This window comes from Protopterus annectens, chromosome 12.part0, assembly GCF_019279795.1.
Source record: "Protopterus annectens isolate FY-2018-M chromosome 12.part0, PAN1.0, whole genome shotgun sequence".
NCBI lineage: Eukaryota > Metazoa > Chordata > Ceratodontiformes > Protopteridae > Protopterus > Protopterus annectens.
Window position 1 is genome coordinate 648,630,556 of NC_056746.1, and position 24,694 is coordinate 648,655,249.

General features: G+C 43.8%; 1 protein-coding gene across 2 annotated transcripts in view; it reads left to right on the forward strand.

Moving 5' to 3' along the window:
• CCHR12.PART0H7orf26 (chromosome chr12.part0 C7orf26 homolog) overlaps positions 1-24,694 on the forward strand; it is a 1,310,154-nt gene that overhangs the window by 1,223,874 nt on the left and 61,586 nt on the right. For both annotated transcript variants that reach the window (XM_044089779.1, XM_044089780.1), the window contains exon 6: positions 5,414-5,453. In XM_044089779.1, coding sequence (XP_043945714.1) covers positions 5,414-5,453 — 40 coding nt within the window. The remainder of the gene's footprint in view (positions 1-5,413; positions 5,454-24,694) is intronic.

The following is a 24,694-nucleotide window of genomic DNA, read 5'->3' on the forward strand; positions in this document are numbered from 1 at the left end:
CTGAAAGGGATTCTAGAGCACTAGACAGATGGGGAAATAAAGTATTTACCTCAGCTACTCTAGCTATGAGGGCCTTAAATTGCCAGTTTCACATGCTGAAATATCAACAATATTTGATGTCTCAATTAAAACAAAAAATGATCACACATACAGAATAGTCTGATTACAAGGAAATGCAAGATTTGTTGCATGCAGCTGAACAAGTGGGAAAACATACTTTGCAATGTGGATTTGATTCATTGGAAGCTTCTTGTAGAGCAGCAGTGACAGGGTCTGTCATACGTAGGCATGCTTGGTTAAAAGAACAAACTTTACCTGATCATGTTAAAACAAAGTTATTGGATGCACCTTTACAGCAGGATGTTTTATTTGGTGTAAAAGCAGAAGAGGTTTTAAATAAAATGGAGGATAAGGCAAAATATATGCAGACGGTCAAGGATTTTTTACAGGTTCAACCCCCTCGCTTCAGCAGAAATTGGCCACCCAAAAACTGGTCCTTTCCAGCTGCTGCCAGACCACAGAGGGGCAAATACAGATGCCCAAGGGGCAGAGGTCAGTCACAAGTCTCTTACCAGCCTCGACAATGGGGTGCCACAACCCAAAAAGGAGGAGAAGACAGGTCTCGAGCTATCAGAATACAAATACAATGACTTACCCCTCAGACTGTCAAGCAAATCCCTCTTAGTAGCTCCCTTGGGAGGAAAACTAGCACTTTTTGCAGACAACTGGAACAGCAGCACAAAAGACAAATGGGTCCTAAATATTGTATCTCAAGGATACAGATTCCACTTTCACACTTTACCAAGGATAAAAGGAATGCCAAGCCTGCCACCAAATCAATGGGCAGAGGCTAAAATGCAAATTTCAGCTCTCATGGACATGAGAGCCATTCAAAAGGTCCCAACACAGGAGCAAGGACAAGGATTTTTCAAGACTCTTTCTAGTTCCCCAAAAGGACAAAGCCTGGAGACCCATTCTGGACCTCTCAATTCTAAACACATATCTGGAAGTACCCAAATTCAAGATGCTAACACTACAGCAGCTTCTTCCCATGCTGGGCAAGAAGGCTTGGCTAGTAACGTTGGACCTCAAGGAGGCATACCTGCATGTCCATATCAGACAAAATTGCAGAAGATACCTCCGATTTATAGCAGGTTCAACCCATTACCAATTCTCTGCACTGCCCTTTGACTTATCTACTGCGCCCAGGGTCTTCACAAAATGCCTGGCACCAGTAATTGCATACTGCAGACAAAGAGGGATTCAAATATATCCATACCTGGACGACTGCCTTATTCAAGCAGAAAACAAGGACATTCTTTTAAAACATCTGGCGTTTGTCAAAAACTTAAGTTGCCTAGGGTACACAGTAAACGAAAAGAAGTCAAAACTAGTGCTCTTACAAGACATAATATTCCTGGGTGCCAGCTTAAATACAATGGCCCAGATGGCTTATCTCATGCCAGGCAAGCAAGGACAACTGACTCAATACTTCAAAATGGTGGCAACAAAGACCCAACTCCCTGCAAGAAAAATTCTGCAGGCCTTGGGATTCATGGCATCTTGCATTCTACTAATATTATTTGCAAAACTGCATATAAGGAAATTACAATGGTACCTGAAAAGTGTATGGACTCAACACAGCCACAGCTTGGAAACAATAATTCCTCTCATTCCCTGCCTTCAACAGGAGTTTCTATGGTGGGCTCAGGCATGTCACCTCAACAAGGGTCAGCCTTTTGCCTTACTCCCAGCCAGGCAAACTATAACAGATGCATCGGATTATGCCTGGGGAGCACACATGGCAGGGCAAATGTATTCAGGGCAAATGGTCTGCAGATCAAAGGCATCTACATATCAATCAAAAAGAGATGCTAGCTGTACAAAATGCCCTAATAGCTTTCAAGGACCTCCTACATCCAGGACAACTCCTAATAAAGACGGACAACACCACAGTGATGTGGTACATAAACAAGCAAGGGGGCACACATTCCTACCCCCTATGCAGGCAAGCAATGACTTTGTGGAACACAGCACTGACCTACCAAGTTCAACTACAAGCACAATTCCTGCCAGGAAAGAAAAACACATTGGCAGACGATCTAAGCAGAAACATCATAGATCCTCATGAGTGGAAACTAGATCCACAAGTATTTGCAATGATAACCCCAAAATGGGGGAGCCCAGACATATATCTGTTTGCTTCCCCCCAAAACTACCAACTACGGAAATTCTGCACAAGGACATGCCACACACTAGCTTGGAAAGTGGACGCCCTCTCATTCAGTTGGGAAACATTGACAGTGTATGCCTTTCCTCCACTGCCTCTTCTGGCAAAGGTGCTGCTGAAAGCCAGATTAGAGAGGCCACAAATGATACTCATTGCTCCAGACTGGCCACGCCAACACTGGTATCCAGTATTAAGGAACATGGCTCAAGGCCCACCATGGACCTGCTCACTCAGCAAAACAATCCGATTCTACACAGCCAGCTCAAGACTTTAAATCTGGCTGCATGGCAAATTACCTAAACAACCAGTCAACACTTCTCTCTAAAGCTATGATGGATGTCATTCTGGAGGCCAGGAGGCCCAGCACCAGGAACGCCTATTCAGACAAATGGAAAAGATTCTGCGCCTGGAACCAGGCTAAAGGCCAAAATCCCCTTGTCCCAAATATTCTTCAGATTCTTCAATATTTAACTGAGATGTTGCACACAGGACTTTCTTTTTCATCTATTACGATTCACGTCTCCGCTATTTCAGCTCAATACAACACGGATCCTCCTTTATTTTCACATCCATTACTAAGACAGTTTCTCAGAAGGGCTAAGACCTCCCCGGAGAGCACCAACTCCAACTTGGGATCTATTTTGTTTTGGAAAAACTTACACTACCGCCCTTTGAACCAGCTTTTACAGCTGATCTACAGTTTCTATCATGGAAAACTGCCCTGCTGCTAGCAATAACTTCAGCACGAAGAGTCTCAGAGCTACAGGCCCTAATGGCAGTGGAGCCTTTCATCATTTTTCATCAAGACAGAGTCGCTTTATGAACTAACCCTTCCTTTATGCAAAGGTGGTATCCAGTGTGGCCCTAAACCAAACCATTCATTTGCCCACCTTTTATCCAAACCCCCAGAACAAAGGGGAAAGGCTCCTACACTCTTCGGACATTCACAGGCAATTACGTTACTACTTGGATAAAACTAAGGCTTTCAGAAAATCTGACCAGCTGTTTGTATCCTATGCTGCAGGATCACAAGGAAAGGCTATATCAAAACAGACCATTTCAAAATGGATAGGACATTGTATCTGTGTCTGCTACACACACCATGGGAAACCTGTACCTAGTAACATTAGGCCCCATTCCACCAGGGCTACAGCAACATCAACAGCCTTCCTCAGAGGGGTACCAACCAAGGATATTTTGGAGGCTGCAACTTGGAGTTCAGTGCACACCTTCACCAAGCACTATCACTTACGTCTATACTGTAAAACCAGAGCTGTCTTTGCCACTGCAGTTCTGCAGGGCCTACTAGCCTCTCCAAAGCCTGTTTAGTTCCACCACCCATCCTTAGCTTTGGGATTCAACCCAAGTGTGATGACTGCAGCAGTGTAACACGATGAACATAGTATAGTTTTGTACCAACCATAAATGTAGATGTTAGAGTGTTCACACTGCTGCAGTCCAGGTTACCCTCCCTCCATCCCCTCTGACCTAGCTAAACTTTTCTGTACCTTTTCTATCCTGTACAACCTTTGTGGTGTATTTGCTTGTAACTGAAGGTATTCCTTTTATTCCTTTTACATGTTTTATTAGCAATATGTATTGCCTACCTACTTGGGGGCACCTGACATCTGGGGCAAGAAAGACTGAAGAAAATGGCGTTGGATGCCTCTTGTATACCCCTGGCGCACTGACGTCAGGGAAGAAGCGACAGCAACCGACACCGGACCAAGACTTTGGAACTCTGGCCGACTGCGGGACCACCTGACGGCAGGATAACCCAAGTGTGATGACTGCAGCAGTGTGAACACTCGAACATCTACATTTATGGTAGATACAAAACTGTACTTTTTACAGTGTCAAGTTGCCAGCCTGGCGCCCAACCTTCCACAGAAGGCACACACACGCACGCACTCACACCTAGGGCCAATTTAGAGTGCCCAATCCACTTACAGCATGTCTTTGGGATGTGGCAGGAAACCGGAGCACCCAGAGGAAACCCATGCGACCACAGGGAGGACATGCAGACTCTGCACAGAAGGCAACCCAGTCGAGAATCGAACCGGAGAACCTCTTGCTCTGAGGTGGCAACGCTAACCGCTGCACCACTGCGGTCGCCCTCTATATATTTTTTTTTTTTTTTGGGGGGGCAAACTCTTTCTGGGGTACTGAGATAGAGTAGAGGGAATTACAGATAGAGGAGGAGTCAGAACCCTGAAACCAAGAAGCTTTGGAGTCTGTGCTGAGGTCATATCCAATAATCCATAATTGAACCAAATGAAAATCAGGCAACATGGATCTATCGTTATGTTAAGTACATAATTTACCTGGATTGCTGGCTCCTAGATGCTTTGACTTGATCACTCATATCTGTCCCATTCTTCTCTCTCCATCCAGATAGTTGCTGTATATTGAGTTCATGAGCCTTTTGAAAGAGACATCCACCTGGTTCAGAAGAAGGCATCTGAGAAAGGATTTTAATCCTGCTTCTTCATTGTTTCTGTAATTCAGAAAAAAGGATCTTAATCTTGCTTCTTCATCGTTTCTGTAGAAAACTGCAGAAGTCAAATTGTACAAAGATTCTAGTGGCCTTAAACCAGTTTATCGCCTACAAAAGTTTAATGATGGTATTTGCAGTCTCATTTACCTCCTTAATTGGGTGCAGTTTCAAATTTACTGTATAAACATGCAAAATGTGACTTTAACACTTCAGTATTGTGACTGGAAGTTTTATTCCCAAGATGGGCGCAGTAATCTCTTGCATTTTCAAACTCTGGTTGGTCCCCAGAGTCTCTCCAGATTGTATGACAGTTTTTGTGTATTTATATGCACATGCGTACGTGCATACATTCATGAATTTCTTAATTAGGGTCCGAGGGCCCTTTTCAGGTACGACCCAGCCCTTGAAGGCAGTACACAGAGTAATACAAGTAATGGAAAACAACCAATTTAGTACAATTAATAAAGAGGGAGAAGACTAGTGCTGCAACTGTGATACGTATACAGGCATGGTGGTGTAGATGTGAAGGTAATTTTGGGCAAGGTGAGATGGCATAAAGGTCTTTAAATCTTTTTACTGTATACTGTTTAGTATTTAAAACTATTGTTCAGTATTTGTGCGTGTAATGGTCATTTTATTAAGCATTATGCAGTTTCTAACACTAATTTATTTCTCTCTCTTTTTAGAAGATTTGAGGCCTTTGTGCTCAAGACTGCCTCACAACAAGTAAGTATCTTACTTTGCATAGTTACATGACATTCACTGTTCCTGAAATGTTGTGCGTTCTGCAGAAGTTTCTTATTGGAGGTCACTTACAACTCTGCATAGAGAAGTTCCTTAGAGGCATTGGTAGTCGTTTTGTTATGGTACTGTGTTCTGGGACAACTATAAACTGCCGGAATTAGACTCATTTTAAAATATATACACGGTAGTTATTTTTTTGTCACAAGATGGCCCAGGGCAAGAATACATAATAGAGAATAAGACCTTAAATGTGTAAATGAAATCTGCATAGGTTCACAAAAGTTGATAAAATGTTAGCACGCTTCCCAATAGCAGTTAACTGTTTGGGATGCCAATAGCTATATGGTTAAAACCAGTAGCTGGTAGAAATCATATGGGCTTCATTAGGCTTCTCAGGGACTGATGTGTATTTTGGGAAGCTGGCTTATAGTGGCTAAGAGCTGGCATGTAGTTGAACCTGCTCAGTGTCTAAAGTTGCATCTCTGATGCGAATGACATTTTCAAGTATGGTCACAAAATGCAATTTACAAATACAATCAAAACTCCTAAGATCAGACTTGAAGAATTTTTTGCAAAGGAGTGTTTAATCTTATATGCAGTTCCCACATGCCACCTGCTGTCTGTAATATGCGTATCTTGGGGTAAGGAGGAATCCATGAGATACAGCAGTCTCGATCTTTTAAGATGAGTCACATTAGTAACCCCACATTAGAGTGTCAACCACAGATGTTTCACATTTTATGCCTGAAATTGCCAAAAGCAGTCTAGTGGGGAAAATGACTTCAGCATGTGCATCTAGTTTCATCCACCCTTCTAATATTAATAAGAGCAAAGTTGCTATAGCTCATGAGAAGGTAACTTTAACCCCATTGCAACAGATTGAGTTGCAGAACCACGTTTTCACACAGACACACACACACACACAGACACACTCTCACACACACACACATTCTCTCAATCTCTCTCACACACTGACACACTCTGTCACACTCTTACACACACTGACACTCAGACTCACTCTGGAAAAGGCAGCTCCACATAAACTTCATTATGCATTACTATGGGGAAAAAATGTCACCCAAACAAAGTTTGCTGAAAACTTGGGCAAATATATCTTTACTTAATTAAATGTTACTGTGCAGTAATTTTTTTGTATTTTGGTCCCCTTCCTCGTCCAGCCACCCACCCTACATTCATTCTTGGGTTTACAGGCTACTGTAGTCCTCCCTGGGTTATTGATGCCTGCTGTGACCAGAGTGGGTCTTAAGGGCATCCTGTGGAGTAGCAGTACCAATTAATCGGCTTTTTTTTTTTCTTTAAGAACTGCCTTTACCTCCATCCCCGATGCCCACGGTTACATCTGAGGGAGATGTTGCTATTTATATGGTTTCAATTCTGCAGCAGCTCAGCCATGTCTGTCACACCACCAACCATAAGCTGTCCCCAGCCTCCACCAGGGATTGTTGCAGGAGACACCAGCATCACCTCACTTTCTCCCCTACCAGGATGATAGCACCAATCCATCCCTCTCTCCTGCTCTGTCAGATGTTCTTCATTTTCACTGTTGCAGTCATCACACTTGGGTTATCTGCCTGTAGGTAGCCCTCAGCCGGCCTGAATACCACAGTCTTCGGATTTCTGCGTCGGATGCTGTCGCTTCTTCCATTACGTCAGGTTGTCAGGGGTATAAAACATGCAGGTGACGCTCTTGCTTGCCATGCGATGCCCGAAGCAGAAGCAGTTCACAAGTACCGGTCAGCCGACTCCTGAAATTTCGTTTTCGAGCTTCAGACCTGAAGTCTTCAAAAAGATAAGTACCCCATTGGGGATCCTTTTTTCTTGCTCTAACCGATGTCAGAAACAATTAACAATTGTCTTGCCTGTTGAAAGCAAATACCAAGATTTTCATTCTTACTGCGTCACCTGTTTAGGCCCAGACCACGACGTCCCTCACTGTCTGTTTTGTGCCTTGTTCAGTGCCTGAACTATTAGTCGTCGGGCTATTTTTGTAGCTAAATACTTTCATTCTCAATCCCCGTACTCCGAAATGGCTTTGTTAAGCCATCCAACTACCAATCTTCTGAAAAACGTAAGGATAAAGATAAGAGACCGCATAGGTCCAAAACTGCCAACAATGCTTCCATTAAGCCAGTCCGCTGGTACTCAGTGAGGCACTTTCGCAGCCCCTGATACCTGCTACTACAAATTCGCAGGCCTCTACTGAGACCAATTCGGAGTTCGGTATGCCGCGAAATGTTTCTTCGACTATAGAAACTGTGGATGTCTCTACCTTGGATGGGTCCAGAGCCACTGTGCAGGCACCGGCTTCTGAGGGTGTATTCAGGCCTACCAATTTTCTTATTAAACCAACGACTTTGTTTCAAGCTAAGAATACCGAATTCCTCAGGCCAAAATCTCTCATTACGCCTAGAAAACCACGACCAAAGTGCATTCTCAGGCCCATATGCCTCAAAAAACAAATGATTAGACTGGCTGAAGACCTTATTACCTTAATTAAGGGAAGCCAGCCTTCCCCCTCTGAGACCTAGAACTGATTTTCTTTGATTCTTCTGATCAGGAATCTGACATCTCTGTTCCTTCTGACTACTAAGATTTACCCTTATCTACTTATGAGGATTCTGATGCAGAGGATTCCATTCCCTCTGCTTCCCCTCCAGAAGAATTTTCTTTTGGTGAAACCTTGCATACCCTTAGGGAGCATTTTCGCTGGGAAAGCCAGGACTATTCTCAGTCCAAAAAGAGACTTGGGGAATTTTTATACCTGCCTCAACACAGGCCTCTAGCTATCCCTCCTGTTCTGGAGGTTGTAGATTATGTTTTCTTGGAATCCAGCCTTACCCTCAGACACTTTGTCTCCAACATTCAGGAAACCTGACAGGTACTACAGAGTACCGGACTCTCACAAATTCCTCTTCAAGAATCCTACTGCAGATCCAGAGAGCATTTCCCAAGGACCAAAAGGCATTAAGGCTACTACTGCCAAAAACTCTACCACTTCTGATAGGGACTCTAGAGCTAAGAAGGTATACACTTCTGCTTCTTTGGCCATTAGGGCTTTAAATTGCCAATTTCATATGTTAAAGTATCAGCAACATATTATTGGACTACTTGAACAGAAAGTGATGTTGATTCCTGACTCTGCTGAACACAAAGATTTACAAGATTTAATGCATTCTCCTGACCAAGTTGGTTAACATACTTTGCAATGTGGTTTTGATGCTTTAGAAGCATCTTGCAGGGCTTCTGTCACTGGGTCTGTACTTAGAAGGCATGCTTGGCTTAAGGAACAAAACTTGCCAGATCATGTTAAAGCTAAATTACTGGATGCACCCTTAAACCAAGAGCGCTTTTTTGGCAACAAAGCAGAAGTAGTCCTCAAAAGGATGGAGGAAAAAGCTAAATCTATGCAAACTGTTAAAGATTTCTTACAAGTACAGCCACCTACATTCAGTTGGCATTGGCCTTCAAAGAACTGGTCCTTTCCAGTACCTTCCAGGCCTTCTCACTCCAAACCCAGAAGCAGCAGACCACCAAGACTTCAGTCTCAGACATGCACAGATCTAAGTAGTGGGGGGCTCCCACTTCCAAAGCAGGGAGTAGTAAGCCACCCCCTATAGAAAAATGGCACAATGACTTATCCTTCACTTTTCCAAGCCTTGCTCAACTACTTGCTCCCTTAGGAGGAATGCTCGCCCTGCATGCAAAAAACTGGGAACTCATCATCCAAGACAAATGGGTTTTAAACATAGTTTCCCTAGGATACAGATTCCACTTCCACTCACTCCCAGCCCCAAGTGGATGGCCAGTCCTCCCCCCAAACCAGTGGGTGGAGGCCCCAAAAACAAGTGCTCTCTCTCCTCAGTATCAGGGCTATTCAACCTGTCCCAGCAGAACAGAGGGGGCAAGGTTTTTATTCAACACTGTTTCTGGTTCCCAGAAAAGAAACCTCCTGGCGTCCTATCCTGGACATGTCTATTCTCAACACCTTTCTGGTGGTTCCAAAATTCAGAATGCTAAGTCTTCAACAGCTTCTTCCTATGCTAGCCAATGATGCCTGGCTGGCAACCCTAGACTTAAGCTTACCTGCACATCCCAATAAGGGAATCCTGCAGAAAATACCTAAGTTTCAGGGCAGGCTCCATGCACGATCAGTTCTCTGCACTTCCCTTTAGCTTATCTACTGTGCCCAGGGTATTCACAAAGTGCCTAACGCCAGCCATTGCATTTTGCAGGCAGAGAAATATTCAAATTTACCCATACTCGGACGATTGCCTGATTCAGGCAGAGAGTCAGGACTTGCTATTACAACACTTGGCATTTGTAAAGAGACTTCTATCCTCATTGGGGTACACCATCAGCGAGAAGAAATCACACCTATTACCCTGCCAACAGATTGTATTCCTGGGGGCAAGCTTGAACACAACTTCCAAGATGGCATTCCTCACTCCAGAGAAACAAGTCTGCTTGACAGCCTACTTCAAACTGTTGGCCACAAAAACCCAGCTGTCTGCAAGGAAAATCCTGCAAGCCCTGGGGTTCATGGCCTCTTGCATTCTGTTAATTCCATATGCAAGACTGCATATGAGGAAACTTCAGTGGTATCTAAAAAGTCTATGGTGTCAGCATTCTCAGGACCTGGAAACAATGATTCCTATCATTTCTTGTCTAAGGGCAGAATTCCTTTGGTGGGCAGAGGCCTGCTACCACAAGGGATTCCCTTTCACTCTACCCCCTGCCGTCCAAACCCTAACAGCAGCATCAGACTATGCATGGGGGGCTCACATGGCAGGGCAGTGCATTCAAGGCAAATGGAACCCAAAACAGATGCACCCGCACATCAATCAAAAATAAATGTTAACTGTACAGAATGCTCTGACAGCCTTCAAAGACCTTATTCTTCCAGGACAGCTATTGGTAAAGACAAACAACACCACCGTTATGTGGTACATAAACAAGCAGGGGGAACCCATTCCTACCCACTCTGCAGACTAGCCATGGCTCTGTGGAACACAGCCCTGAGCTACCAAGTGAACCTACAAGCTCAATTCATGCCAGGCAAACTAAATTCACTGGCAGACTACTTAAGCAGAAATCTCATGGACCCACACGAATGGAAACTGGACCCCAAAATATTCAAGCTCTTGAGGAACAAATGGGGGACACCAGAGGTAGACCTGTTTGCCTCCCCTCAGAACTACCAATTGAACAAATTCTGCACCAGAACTCCCCACAGTCAAGCTTGGAAAGTGGATACCCTGTCCTTTACCTGGGAAAGCCTCTCAATTTATGCCTTCCCCCCTCTGCCTCTCCTCTCGAAGGTTCTACTAAAGATCAAGCAGGACAGGCCAAGGACAATACTGATTGCACCAGACTGGCCACACCAGCACTGGTACCCCCTTTTGCGCAGTCTGACAGTGCTAAAACCATGGCACCTGCCTCAGACCCCTTCCTTTCTGTCCCAGCAGGTGGGCCAGATTCTGCACCCTCAGCTTCAAACCCTGAACCTTGCAGCCTGGCTAATTCCCTGAGCTCACCTCTAGCAACCCTCAATAAGCAGGTGCTGGATGTCATTCTTGAGGCAAGGAGGCCTAGTACGAGAAATTCCTATTCAGAAAAGTTGAAAGTATGCCGTTCCTGGAGCCAGGCTCAGGGGATGGTGCCCAGCTTACCTCATATCCTTGATTATTTAACAGAAATGCTCCACAAGGGCTTATCTTTCTCTTCAATTAAGATTCATGCCTCTGCTATTTCAGCACATTATAATACGGATCTACCCCTCTTCTCTCATCCCCTGCTAAAACAATTTCTTAGAGGGGCAAAAAATTTAAGACCCCCCCAGGAGAGCTCCCACTCCAGCCTGGGACATTAACTTTGTATTGAAAAAACTCACTCTTCCCTCCTTTGAACCAGCTGCTACAGCAGAGTTTAAATTCCTTTCTTGGAAAACAGCCTTACTTCTAGCCATCACTTCAGCAGGAAGAGTGTCTGAACAGCAGGCCCTCATGGCAGTGGAACCCTTCATTATCTTCCATGCAGACAGGGTTTCCCTCAGGACTAATCTATCCTTTATGCCCAAGGTGGTGTCTACTGTTGCTGTAAATCAGTCCATTGATTTGCCTACTTTTTTCCTAATCCTCAAAATAAAGGGGAAAGGATACTGCATTCTCTGGACATGCACAGACAGCTTAGATTCTATTTGGACAGGACTAAGCCTCTCAGAAAATCTGACCAGCTGCTAGTTAGCTTTGCTGTAGAGGCAGAGGGGAAGGCCATTTCAAAGCAAACCATTTCCAGGTGGATAGCCCATTGCATCCATTTTTGCTACAAGCACCATGTAAAACCTACCCACAGGGGATAAGATCACATTCCACCAGGGCTGCATCTACCTCTTTGGCCTTTCTCAGAGGAGTTCCTACCAGGGACATCCTGGAAGCTGCTACTGGAGCTCTGTACATACTACCACCTGCCTATCTTTTCTAAATCCAGAGCTGGATTTGCCACAGCAGTCTTACACGGACTGATTGCTAGCCCTAATGTTCTCTAACTACCTCCAGCCTTCCTTAGCTTTGGGAATCAACCCAAATGTGATGACTGCAACAGTGAAACACGAAGAACATAGTACAATTGTGTACACTTCCTCCCTCCAACCCACTGACTTCTCTTGACTTTTACCTTTCCAGCATGTTATATCATGTGTATTTGTTTTTTCTAGGGGTGTTCCATACCATATAATTGTTTCCTATTGTGGGGGCACCTGGGGCAAGAAAAACTGATGTAATGGCATCGGCTGCATGTTTTATACCCCTGACGACCTGACGTCACGGAAGAAGCGCCAGCATCCGAAGACTCTGGTATTCAGGCTGGCTGAGGGCTACCTGCAGGCAGATAACCCAAATGTGATGACTGCAACAGTGAATACACTCGAACATCTACATTTATGGTAAGTGTACACAACTGTACTCTTCTTGAGCTGCTAATTGAACCCGGTCACCTAGATCATAGCTGAGGCTTTTTTTTCTGGAGACCACTAGAATGGGCAGAGAGCTGCAGTCTCATTGTTAAGGTGCAGATAAAATTGGCATCCATCTGCTGTGCAATATAAGCAATTAAATTATCTTCTCCTTGTTTGAATGGTTAGAGAGGCATCATTATATCTTGCAATCGAGCCCTTATGACGAGAGCCCTGGGAAGTGTCTTTGCTTGCCTTAGGGGCTTGGTGTTTGGGGCTCCAATGAGAGTGACAATATGTACAGTGTTACGTGGGATTTTTTTTCTGAGTGCCTTTAGGCTGGTTGAGGCATAGCTTTGACAGTGGGTGTTCTAGGCAATTTTTGTTGTTTAGGAACATTGCTTTTAAAGGAAAACTGCACCCACAGACTCAAAAAAAATGTTTATTTCATCATTGTTTGGTGTTTCCTACATTTTAACACCACTCTGGGACTAGTTACAGGTTTTTAAATATTTTATACGTAATTTCTGAGTCTAACCACATGGGGTATGACCTCTTGAAGTAATTCTGATTGTTTAGTCTACCTCTGGGTATCCCATAACTCAGTGCCTGACTGTAAAAAAAAGTACATCATCCAGGCCTCTTTCTTCCTAAAGCTCCTATCACTGCACTGATTTTACATGCATACACTGCTGTCTTTCAGTCAGCTTTAAGTAACATTTCATGCCGTTCAATGACTACTTAAAGCACAAACAGTGCAAATGCCACAGAACAGACTTTCAAAGTGCTTTTTACTTCTGCTTCTTTTTAGATTGGCTAAACTGCAGTCTTTTGTGAAGCTCGAATTTGTATTACTTTGACTCCTCTCCCATCCCTCTTCACGCCTAACTTCCCTAGCTGTCAAAGTGCTAAGGGTAATTTGAGCTGTTACCTACTGTGATAAGACAGCTCACAGCAGGAGACTTGACTCATATACTGTTTCCTTGTTCTAGCCTTTACTTTTTGTATGGATAGGGAAAGGACCAGGGAGCTGTGACATCACAGCATGGGTGGGTTTTTAGGACGGTAGTGGTGATATCAGTTTGGGGAGGGAAATGGCCAGAAAAACTACGTGTATCCAGTGGCCTTGATGACATCAGTGAATTAGAGACTTTTCCAGGGTGGGACAAAAGTTTTTTGAAAGTGAAACCAGCACAATACAATAAGGTACTGGTCTAGTGGAGAGAAACAGGCAATTTGACATATTTTAAATGCTGTATTGTTTATTCATAGCAGGGACAGTAAATAGGGAGAAAACAGACAGAGAAGTTGAGCATTTAATAATAGAATCCATTTGTTGTCCTTTAAATACGTCAGCATACGTTAGTTTGTGTGTTGTATACTATGAGAAACTTGCTTTATGTTGGTCAGAAAAGAAAGGAAAATACTGCAGCGGGAATTATATTTATTATTATGTCTTGCATTCAAGTTTCTTATTGGAGCAGAACATGAAGGAAAGTAGTTTGTAAGGTGTTCACTCCTGTAACTGTCTGAAAACACTTAATACTCAAAAACTACATAGAGAACAAACAGCTTCAGACTTTAGTTTGCTCCCATGGTGTCAGCCTTTTTGTCCTTCATCAAACCTCAGTTAAAAAAAGGCAAGCAAAATACTCTGAAATGTACTTGAATCCAACCAGGTTTCCACTTCTTATTGTCAGTCTGAGATAGCCGAGTCCCCCAAGGAGCCTTTGCAGCCCCTGGGCCACCTGTTTTTTTCTCCTAGCCATTTAATGTTGCCCCTTTGGAAGTCTTTGTCAAAAGAATCTAGCACATTTGATCAGACTGACTGTATGGATGATTCATCTGAGAAAGGAAAACCCATATTAGTTTTAACTGAGGGAGAAGGGGGTGTACACCAGTTCCTTGATTGAGAAGACATTCAGGGCTCCGTGATGGAATCAGACCTTCATTTTCCCCACCCCAAGGACTGTACATGTGGATGTATCCCATAAACATATTGAAAAAAACTAAGCATATTCCCCCAACCCCTTGTTCTAGTCAGACGTCTAGTAAAGATGACTGTTTTAATTTTGCCCAGGGTCTTTTCATAGTCCATCCAGCTTTTCATGTTGGTCAGCTTTCTTCCTGTTCCTCCTTTTCAACTTCTACTCCTTGAAAAAGAATGAAACTATTCTTTTTCTGAAAGGGAAGTCTTTCAAATGCCAGACTTAGTGGTGTCTAGACTGTGCACCAGTCAAGATGATAACACCGTATCTTCTTACTCGTCTAACAAAAACATTTCTTTTAGGAACACTATTGCAAAGATGGTTTATTTTAAAATGAGTAGGCAGAGAAGTGTTAAACTCCCAGAGGAAATATGAGCTCTTAATATTGATGCTGCCAAACTAGAAGATGTTTTGTCTGGCTGCTGCCTTATCTCCTGACTCTGACCCTCCAGCCCCCAAGAAAGAAATGTTTAGAGTTTCTGACATACAGATGTATAAAATTCCATTGCTGACCTAGCTGTCATCTGTCTTAATTCAGACAAGTGATCCTGGATTATTCTTACCATATTAGTGCTTTAGATAGACATGGCAAAAAAGGTTTATACCTTTGACATCTATCCTTCAAAGTTCAGTGGTTAAACCCATGTAACAGAATACCTCCTAGCCATTCTGTGTAATGTGGGACAGGTTACAGTGATCATTCTTAGTGGAGCTGATATTAAAATTAGTCTGGACATGCTACAAGGCGAGCAAGATGGTGGCACCTTGTCTGGTAGCGGCCTCTCAGGCTCTCGAGGTGCATTTTGTGCTTTTATGTTGAAATTTTGTTGATCTGTAGTCTGTTCAGTGGTTCTTTCTTGACCTGGTCGAGTGCACGGTTGACTGTAGCCATGATGTCCATGGTGTCTTTGAGTTTTTGCTTTGTTTAAGGATTGTTAAACTGATTGTGGAAGTTTGGGCCTCCAGTGGTGAGTTTTAACTGAACGTGAAGTGTGGAAACCAGACTTTTGTCTGCCATGTTCGATTAAAAAGACTGGACTGAATTTGTTGGTTCAGAAGGATCCAGACTGGATTTGGGAAGCTGATGATGATGTCGCAAACTGTATTTGGGAACCTGATGATGGTGTTGGAGATGGAACTGGTGACAGTGTGGATGGTGAAGATTGGGGAAGATCATTGAACTGGTTGTGGCTATTCGGGCCTTCAGGTAGAGGCGGTTGCACTGTATACAGGTAGTGAAAAGCCTGACTTTGTCTGCCAGTTTTGAATCGTATTTAGGTCTCTGATGTCAGAAGGGACCGGACTGGGACTTGGATGTTGGAGAGGGAGATGGTGGTGGTGTGGATGGAGTGGATTGCTGTAGTCCATGAAATCGTGCATGGTTGATGAAGCTTCTGTGCATTCTGTGCCTTTGGTTGGCACGGTCACTGTTTTATATGTATATTTTGTTTCTGATTGTACATAAGCTTGGATAAATGTAATTTCGTTCAGCTGTGCACTTTTGTGTATGGTCTGAATGACAATACAGTTAACTTTTGACTTTGACTACATTCCGCTACTGACAGTCTTGCTAGGTTTTCTACACAATCCGTCCAGGTCTTTGCTGGATTTCCTTGTTTCCTCTTGTGTTATTCCTGTCTGTCAAATATTCATCATATCATCTTCTGCTTTCCTGCTGGTTCCCTAACCACCATAATCTGTTCTCTTTGACCTTTTCTGCAATTGGAACTACTTTGGCTTTTCCTCTGTCATCTTTTCTCCATTTGTCTTACTGTGTGCATCCTCACACTTATCTTGCATACTTAATCTCTATTATCACCTCTAGTTTCCTCAGCTGCTTTGCCTTCACTGCATAGGATGCTGGACCATACAGAAGTACTGGTTGCGCCACTATTTTGTACACCTTACTTGTACTGCGGTGGTGGTGGTGCGGTAGCGTTGTCGCCTCACAGTTAGACGTTGCCCATTCGATTCTCAGAGCATCTTCTGTGTGGCGACATGCGTGAATGGGCGTTCCTTCGTTGAAGGTTGTGTATTAGGCCCGGCAAGCCAGCAGGTAAGACTCTACTGCCAATCATTAGCGGACCGGAGTTCTGCTGTGGCGACCCCTAACCAGGAAAAGCCGAAAGACGCAAACAAACTTGTAACCTTCCCTGGTGTTTTACACAGTACTCCTGGCACTCTACTAGTTGGCTACAACCCCTCAAATTCTAGCTCTGACCTTACTCAGACTTCCCTTCTACTCAGCCACATATGCCAGATACTTGAAGCTGATAGCCTGTTCCACTAATTTCCCTTCTGTTTTCTTTTCTCTGTTTTCAGCTTATTCTGATTTTTCCATCTGCTGCCATAATAACTGTTGTGTCTGTACTCCGTTTCATCCCATTTGCCTACAGTTGTGCATTCAAGGGCTAGTGGAGCTCAAGGATCCAAATCACAAAGAAAAAATTTCTGATTATTCTTGTAATGCCACATTGTCTGCAAACATCAGCTTTGATTATCTTTCCCTTCTAACAATGTGTTTTGTTCAACACCAGTGTGAACAGCACTGAGCTGCTGAAACCTGATGCACTCCCACATCCACTGGGAGCATCTGGGTGAGTATGAATACTGTTTGCACTTGTGTCATTGACTCCTTGTACATAGTTGCACAAATTCTACCAATGTTTCTGGGAAATAGAAACATTGCAGGACTGTCCAAATCAGCTTTCCTGGAACCTTGATATGTTTTCTTTGTCTAGGACTGTGCAGTTGGACTCATTACTCATCTCTATCTTTTTCTCCACATTGTGCCTCACTGCAAACATTTTGTCAGTTGTTCATAGGTAGGTACTAGGCTATCAGCCCAAGGGCCTACGTAAGCCTAGCCAGCAAGGTTCCATAACTTACGCCACCCAAGAAAGTTATTTTCCTGTGCCACTGTCCAGCAGAGAGACAGAAGTGATCCCCGGGATGTATTTCCTATCCACTACATCAGTACTACATCCTGATATGAATCCTCATTTCCCATCTTTTCTACTCTTCTGTATATTCATTTATTAATCACCCTGCCCAATATTTTTATGCAGTATGACGGTAGTTTGATACCTCTGTACTGCCTAGAGTGGTGAATGTCCCCTTTGTTTTTGTAAACTAACACTGGAATGCTTATTCCCCAGTCATTTGGAACATGTCTTTCTCTCCATACTGCTGCATTCAGGAGCCATTTCTACCCTGACTTACCCAGTAAAACGTGATCATATGTACTGTGACTTCATCTTAGTGTACTGCTTTCTCTTTACTTCATTTTTTAGTGCTGTCCCTACGTGTTGCATGGTAACTTCTTCTTATTTCAAAGGCTGTGTATGGAGCAATACAGCTTTTGTAGAGTTTTCTTCCATTTAGAAGCTGCTGGCAGTACTCCTGTCTGCCTTTGTCCTGTGGACTGATTAGCAGCTTGTTTCTGGCATCCCTTGTGAATAGAGCCTGATGAGTATCATCTTTATTTTTCTGTATTTGTCTTGCAACCTGATAGTTTCTTTGTGCCATCTGTTGAGTCACTTTCCAGAAGCTGAGTGCCTCTGATAGCTTGTTCTTTGCTATTAAGACTGCCGTCAGTCTATTTGTTAACTGACAAGTATTCCTTTTTAGTGTGGTCCATCTTTTCCAAGTCCCACTGTTTCTGCAGTCGTCCTTTCTTTTGATACCTTCCTGGACTTCTGCATTCCATCACAAGCTTTCCTCTTGTTAGGCAGCATATTTATTCCATAGTTTTCACTCATGCTGTTTTAAGGTACTGCCACCTTTCAACTTGACTTATTTCATCTTCCTGAGATGCTAGAACCCCTGAGTATTTCCTTGACATTTTGTGCTTTCACGCCAGTCAATTTTCAGGTCTTCAGCTTGCTCTTTATTGACCTTAGCACCTTCTCTGACCACTGCTTGCAAACTAGATGTTCCCCTAGATAAGGCTTATTTTGGAAAACCTTCTTTAGAAGAAGTTAGAAAAATTGAAGAAAACAGGAAATTTATTCAAGGTGTAAAGCAATAGACTTTCCTGTCTCCAGTACCCAAGTTTCAGAGAAATTATCCATTTAAAGCAGGACCTTTCTTTCATAAGCCACCTAAATCTAGGCAACAAAAATCAAGGAAGGGTCAGTTTAAAGGGAAATAGTGCAAAGATCCCTAAAAGAAGGGACAGAGGGTCACATGGATCCAAATTACAAAGAAATAACGTCTGACTATCGTTGTCAAATCCCACTTTCCCCATCCACCCTCCCCACTTCAGCCTACCTCCTCAGAAAATTGCTGGAAAAATCTTTTGTCTTCCAGTCTGGGAATTTGTCACAACACTCGAGTACTACACATCATAACAAATGTCTACAAATTCCACTGGGCATCCTTTCCTACTCTCACAAATGGGCAAAAACCTGAGACACATTTTTCTTCATTGCTTGTATAATTTTGAAAAGTTGCTAGAATAAAACATGTTATCACCATGCATTTCACTGCCAAGTCTTGAACCCAGGAGGACCCTGTGCACTACAGTCAGAACATACCTCTATGCCAAATCATCAGCTTCTTGAAAGACGGACTGAAACTTAAATGGCTATCATTTAGTGAATTTAGTTATCACTTCTCACCATAGCTCTGAACCCCTTAGCACAAAAACCCAGACAAAGCCAATAATGGGGGAATAAGCCCCAAAATAGGGACACATTTCAAATACTTAACTGAACTTATAAGCTTAGAAAATTGCTAGAATAAAAGGTTTTGTGTTACTGTTTATTTTCTGAAGAATATGAAGTCTGTAATTCAAATGCCTATCATTATTTAGTGAATTCAACAACAAAAATCCTTAAAACCACAGATTTAATGAAGATTGAGGAACAGAACAAAAATATGAGGAATAAATTCAGAAGTGGTGGTGGCTAGGGACTTTTAGCTCTTTTTACCTTGTACCCAATGTACAGGGTTTGAGCCTTTCTAGCCACCACCTCCATTGAATAGGGGCATTTTCTCGTACTCAACTTACACACTCACACACTGTTTCTAGAACGAGTTCTCTCTCTGTCGGGGAGGATATGTGAATGATAGTGTGTATAGCTTTATAAGGATGTATACATTAAAACATACATAAAACTTTTACATTTAAAACTGTAGTATACTACAATCTGGCATACTTGTTGAGAAGAAGCTGCTACAATGTTAACTGCCTTTTTGATAGTTGCAATTTTAAGAGATATTAAAACAGCATCACAACTACACATTTATGTCTAATGCCACTAATAATAGCACAAAACTGAGTACCATTAATACGCACCATGACAAGGAGAGATGTAATAGATGTGTACCTTTAAATTATGCCATAAGACAAAATGTTGAAGTGGGATGTCAGGTGGTCCTGGATTACTTCTAGGTTTGCTGCCATGTAGGTAAAATATATAATTATACCGATGTCCTTCAAGGATGCATCTGCAGTCATCACATATGGGTTGTCCTGCCTCAGGCAGCCCTTCGGTCGGCCGGATTCCAAAGTCTGGGTCCGGCATCGGCTGATGTCGCACTTTCCCCGACATCAGAGCATCTGGGGTATAAAACATCAGCTGACGCCATCTTCCTCAGTCTTTCTTGCCGCGTGGTGCCCGAAGCAGAAGCAGTTCGCAAGTGCCAGTCGGCCAGCTCCTGTAATTCAGCTAACCGAAGACTTCAAAAGCTAAGTACCCCGTTGGGGACTCTTTCTTGCCTCAGCCGATGTCAGATAAAGTTAATAATTGTTTAACTTGTGGGAAACAAATACCTCATAAGGATTTCCACTCTTACTGCCTCCCCTGCTTAGGCCCAGACCATGACGTCTCGGCCTGTTCAGCCTGTGCTTCCTTCAACCGACGCACTCTTAGACGTCGGGCAGAGTTCGCAGAGGAGTTTTTTGGGGCTAGTTTTTCATACAAAATGCCGTCTGAGACCCAGACTTCACATTTAAGAAAGAAATGGAAAGACAAGGACCGACACACACGGGCCGCGGTTTCGGCTGAAACCACGGCTAGGCCTACCGCGAGTGTCTCAGTCTCGGCTGAAACCGAGTCCTTGGTACTTCCGAAACCGCTCAACCGACAACCTCGGCCCCGGAGGTCCCTGCCAAGTCGGTTATTGAATTTCCTTCAGAAACTGGTGTCTTGGAAACTTCCGACACCATTCCTCTAGACAAAACTACACCAGCACGTGGTGCAGCCAGGCCTCCTGCATCCATGTCCATAAAGGCATTCACCAGGGCTAAAGCTGCTAAACACACAAAAGCTATGCCTCTCAGGGTTATTCCTCAGGGACCCCCTTCTAGTTCACAGATCCTAGCTTTGGCAGAGGACCTTATTTCCTTAATCAGGGGCTCTCAACCCCATCCGGACAGGGGCTCTCAACCCCCTCTAGACAAAAGGCCCAGGGTTGAGCCCTCTGATCCCCACTCCTCAGAGGAGGCCTCTGATGGCTCTGCTCACTCGGACTACCAGGAGGAGGCTTTTTCGGCCTACGAGGATTCTGATGCAGAGGAATCTATCCCCTCGGCCTCCCCTCCTGAAGAACTATCCTTCGGGGAGACCCTTCACTCTATGAGAGAGCATTTCAAATGGCAGGGCCAGGAATTCTCTGATTCCAGGAAAAGATTAAGAACCTTTCTACATTTACCTCAGCATAGACCTTTGGCTATTCCTCCTGTTTTGAATGTCATTGATGATGTGTACTCTGAGTCTAGTATAACCCCTGACACTCTTCCTCCGGCCCCTGTCAAACCCGATAGGTACTACAGGGTCCCGGACTCACATAATTTTCTTTACAAGGCCCACTCTGCTGATCCAGAAACTATTTCCCAGGGCCCTAAAGGGGTTGCAGCTGCCACTACTAAAAACCCACTCCCCTAAGAAAAGGAGTCCAGGGCTTTAGAGAGATGGGGTAAAAAAGTGTATACTTCTGCTACTCTTTCTGTGAGGGCATTAAATTGTCAATTTCGTATGATACAGTACCAAGAGTATTTGTTAGATGAATTGCATAAGAAACTGTCTTCATCTGAACCCCTTGATTGCAAATCCCTTCAGGATCTGGTACATAACTCCCAGCAGGTTAGCAACCATTTCTTGCAGTGTGGTTTTGATGCATTGGAAGCTTCATGTAGGTCAGCTATGACAGGTGCAGTCATATGTAGGCATGCTTGGCTGAAGGAACAATCTCTGCCAGACCATGTTAAAGCTAGGCTTCTGGATGCTCCACTAGAAAAGCAAAGTTATTTGGTTCCACTGCTCAAGAGGGCTTAAAGAAATTTGAGGAAAAGGCAAAATCTGTACAAACAGTCAAAGATTTTCTACAAGTCCAACCACCAAGATTCAGCAGAAATTGGCCTACCAAGAATTGGTCCTTTCTGGACACAGAAAGGTTTCAGATAGGCAGGAACAGGCGTGCCAGAGGTAGAGGGCAAGCTAGAGGCTCCTACAGAGGCCGTCAATGGCAGCCTCCCAACCAGAGAGGTAGTGCAGGACCTACAACTGCTGCACAAGGACAGACTCAATGACTTTGCTTTGACTCCGCCAACCAGGGCTCAATTAGAAGCACCTTTGGGCGGAAAGCTTTCTTTATTCTCAAAAAATTGGCACAGCATTACAAGGGACAAATGGACACTGCAAATAATAGACAAAGGATACAGGTTCCATTTTCACACATTGCCAAAACGAAAAGGCATGCCAGACCTGCCACCAAATCAAAGGGCAGAGGCTTTGAAGCAAATCTCCAACTTAATCCAAATGAAAGCTATAGAAAAGGTTCTTCTTTCAGAACAAGGCCAAGGATTTTATTCCAGACTATCCCTTGTTCCAAGAAAAGAAAATCAATGGAGGCCTATTCTCGACTTGTCCGCACTGAATACTTATCTCATTGTGCCAAAATTCAAAATGCTGACTCTACAGCAACCCCTTCCCATGCTGGGCAAGGGGTCTTGGCTGGTGACTCTAGACCTCAAGGAGGCATACCTGCATGTCCCTATCAGACAAAGTTGCAGAAGACACCTCAGATTTCTTGCAGGGTCAGAGCATTATCAATTCTCAGCATTGCCCTTTGGCTTATCTACTGCACCCAGAGTATTCACGAAATGCCTGGCATCAGTAATTGCACACTGCAGACTTCAGGGGATTCAAATATACCCATATCTGGACGACTGCCTTATACAAGCGGACAGCCAACAAACTTTGGTAAAGGACTTGAATTATGCCATCCACCTACTGCAGGCCTTGGGATATACAGTCAACATTCACAAATCAAGACTTGTTCCATCCCGAAGAATAACTTTTTTGGGTGCGGATCTAGACACTACCACCCAAATGGCCTTTCTCACAGAAGAAAAACAGACAACTACCGGATTACTTCAAGAATCTGACAAGACAAACTCAGCTGACTGCAAGGAAAATCCTGCAGGCCCTGGGTTACATGGCATCTTGCATTCTTCTGATTCCACAAGCAAGGCTGCATATGAGAAAATTACAATGGTACCTAAGGAGTTTATGGACTCAGCACAGTCACAGCTTAGAAACTTTGATCCCATTCATTCCATGCCTCCAAAAGGAATTTCTGTGGTGGGCTCAAGCCAGCCAGTCGAACAGGGGGCTGCCCTTCAGCAAGCCAAGAGCCAGCCAAACCATTACAACGGACGCTTCAGACCACGGTTGGGGAGCACACATGGAGGGCAGATGTATTCAAGGACTATGGTCACAAAAAGAGCTACGCATGCACATAAACCAAAAGGAAATGCTGGCAGTGATGCATGCAATCGAGGCCTTCAAACTCTTTCTGCATCAAGGCCACCTACTAATAAGGACAGACAACACCACAGTTATGTGGTACATAAACAAGCAAGGAGGCACCCATTCCTACCCTCTTTGCAGACTGGCAATGAATCTATGGGAACTTTCCTTGAAACTCAATATACAGCTGCAGTCCCAGTTTGTGCCAGGGAAAGACAATATACTGGCGGACAGCTTAAGCAGAAATATCATGGATGCACACGAATGGATGCTGCACCCAGACTTCTTTCTACAAATAACGCAATCATGAGGGAGGCCGGACATAGATCTGTTTGCCTCCCCCCACAATCATCAACTGAAGAAATTCTGCTCAAGGACATACCACCCACAAGCATGGAAAGTGGACGCCCTCTCTTTCAGCTGGAGAACTCTAACAGTGTATGCACTTCCACCTCTCCCATTAATGACCAAGGTTTTACTGAAGATCAGAACAGAACAGCCAAAAGTGATTCTGATAGCTCCGGACTGGCCAAGACAGCACTGGTACCCACTGTTAAAGAGCATGTCACGTGCAAAACCATGGCCTCTTCCTTCATGGCCACTTCTACTGACACAGCACAATTACAAAACTCTGCATTCCAACCTGAAAACCTTGCAACTAACAGCCTGGAAAATACCTTGACTCCTCCTCAGGATAAGCTATCCCAGAGAGTGAAAGATACTATTATGGAAGCTCGCCGGCCTTCCACAAGGAAGGCATATTCAGCAAAATGGAAAAGATTTCACATTTGGAACACCACAAAGGGCCTAGATGCGACAGTGATGAACATGGCACATATCCTGGAATGTTTGGCAGAAATGTTCCACAATGGTCTGTCTTACTCTTCCATTAAAATTCATGCTTCAGCAATTTCAGCAGAGTACAACACTGATCCACCTGTCTTCTCTCATCCTCTCCTAAGACAGTTTCTAAGAGGAATCAAAAACATCAATCCTCCAAGGAAACCACCTGTACCTGCTTGGGACCTTAACTTCATGTTGGAAAAACTAACAGTGCCTCCCTTTGAACCAGCAGCATCTGCAGATCTACAGTTCCTGTCTTGGAAGACTGCCTTCCTTCTGGCCATAACCTCAGCAAGAAGAGTATCTGAGTTACAGGCCCTAATGGCAGTACAGCCATTTCTTATTTTTCATCAGGACAGAGTTTCATTGAGAACCAATCCCACATTTATGCCAAATGTGGTATCCAGGGTTTCATTAAACCAAGCTATTCACTTGCCTACCTTCTTTCCAAATCCACAAAACAAAGGAGAGAAACTTCTGCACACCCTGGACATACACAGACAGTTGCGCTACTACTTGGACAGAACTAAAAGTTACAGAAAAACTGACCAGCTGTTGGTAGCATATGCTGCTAGTACACAAGGAAAAGCAATTTCAAAATGGATAGGGAATTGCATTCGTTTTTGCTACTCCTTTCATGGAAAAACTGTGCCAGCTAACATT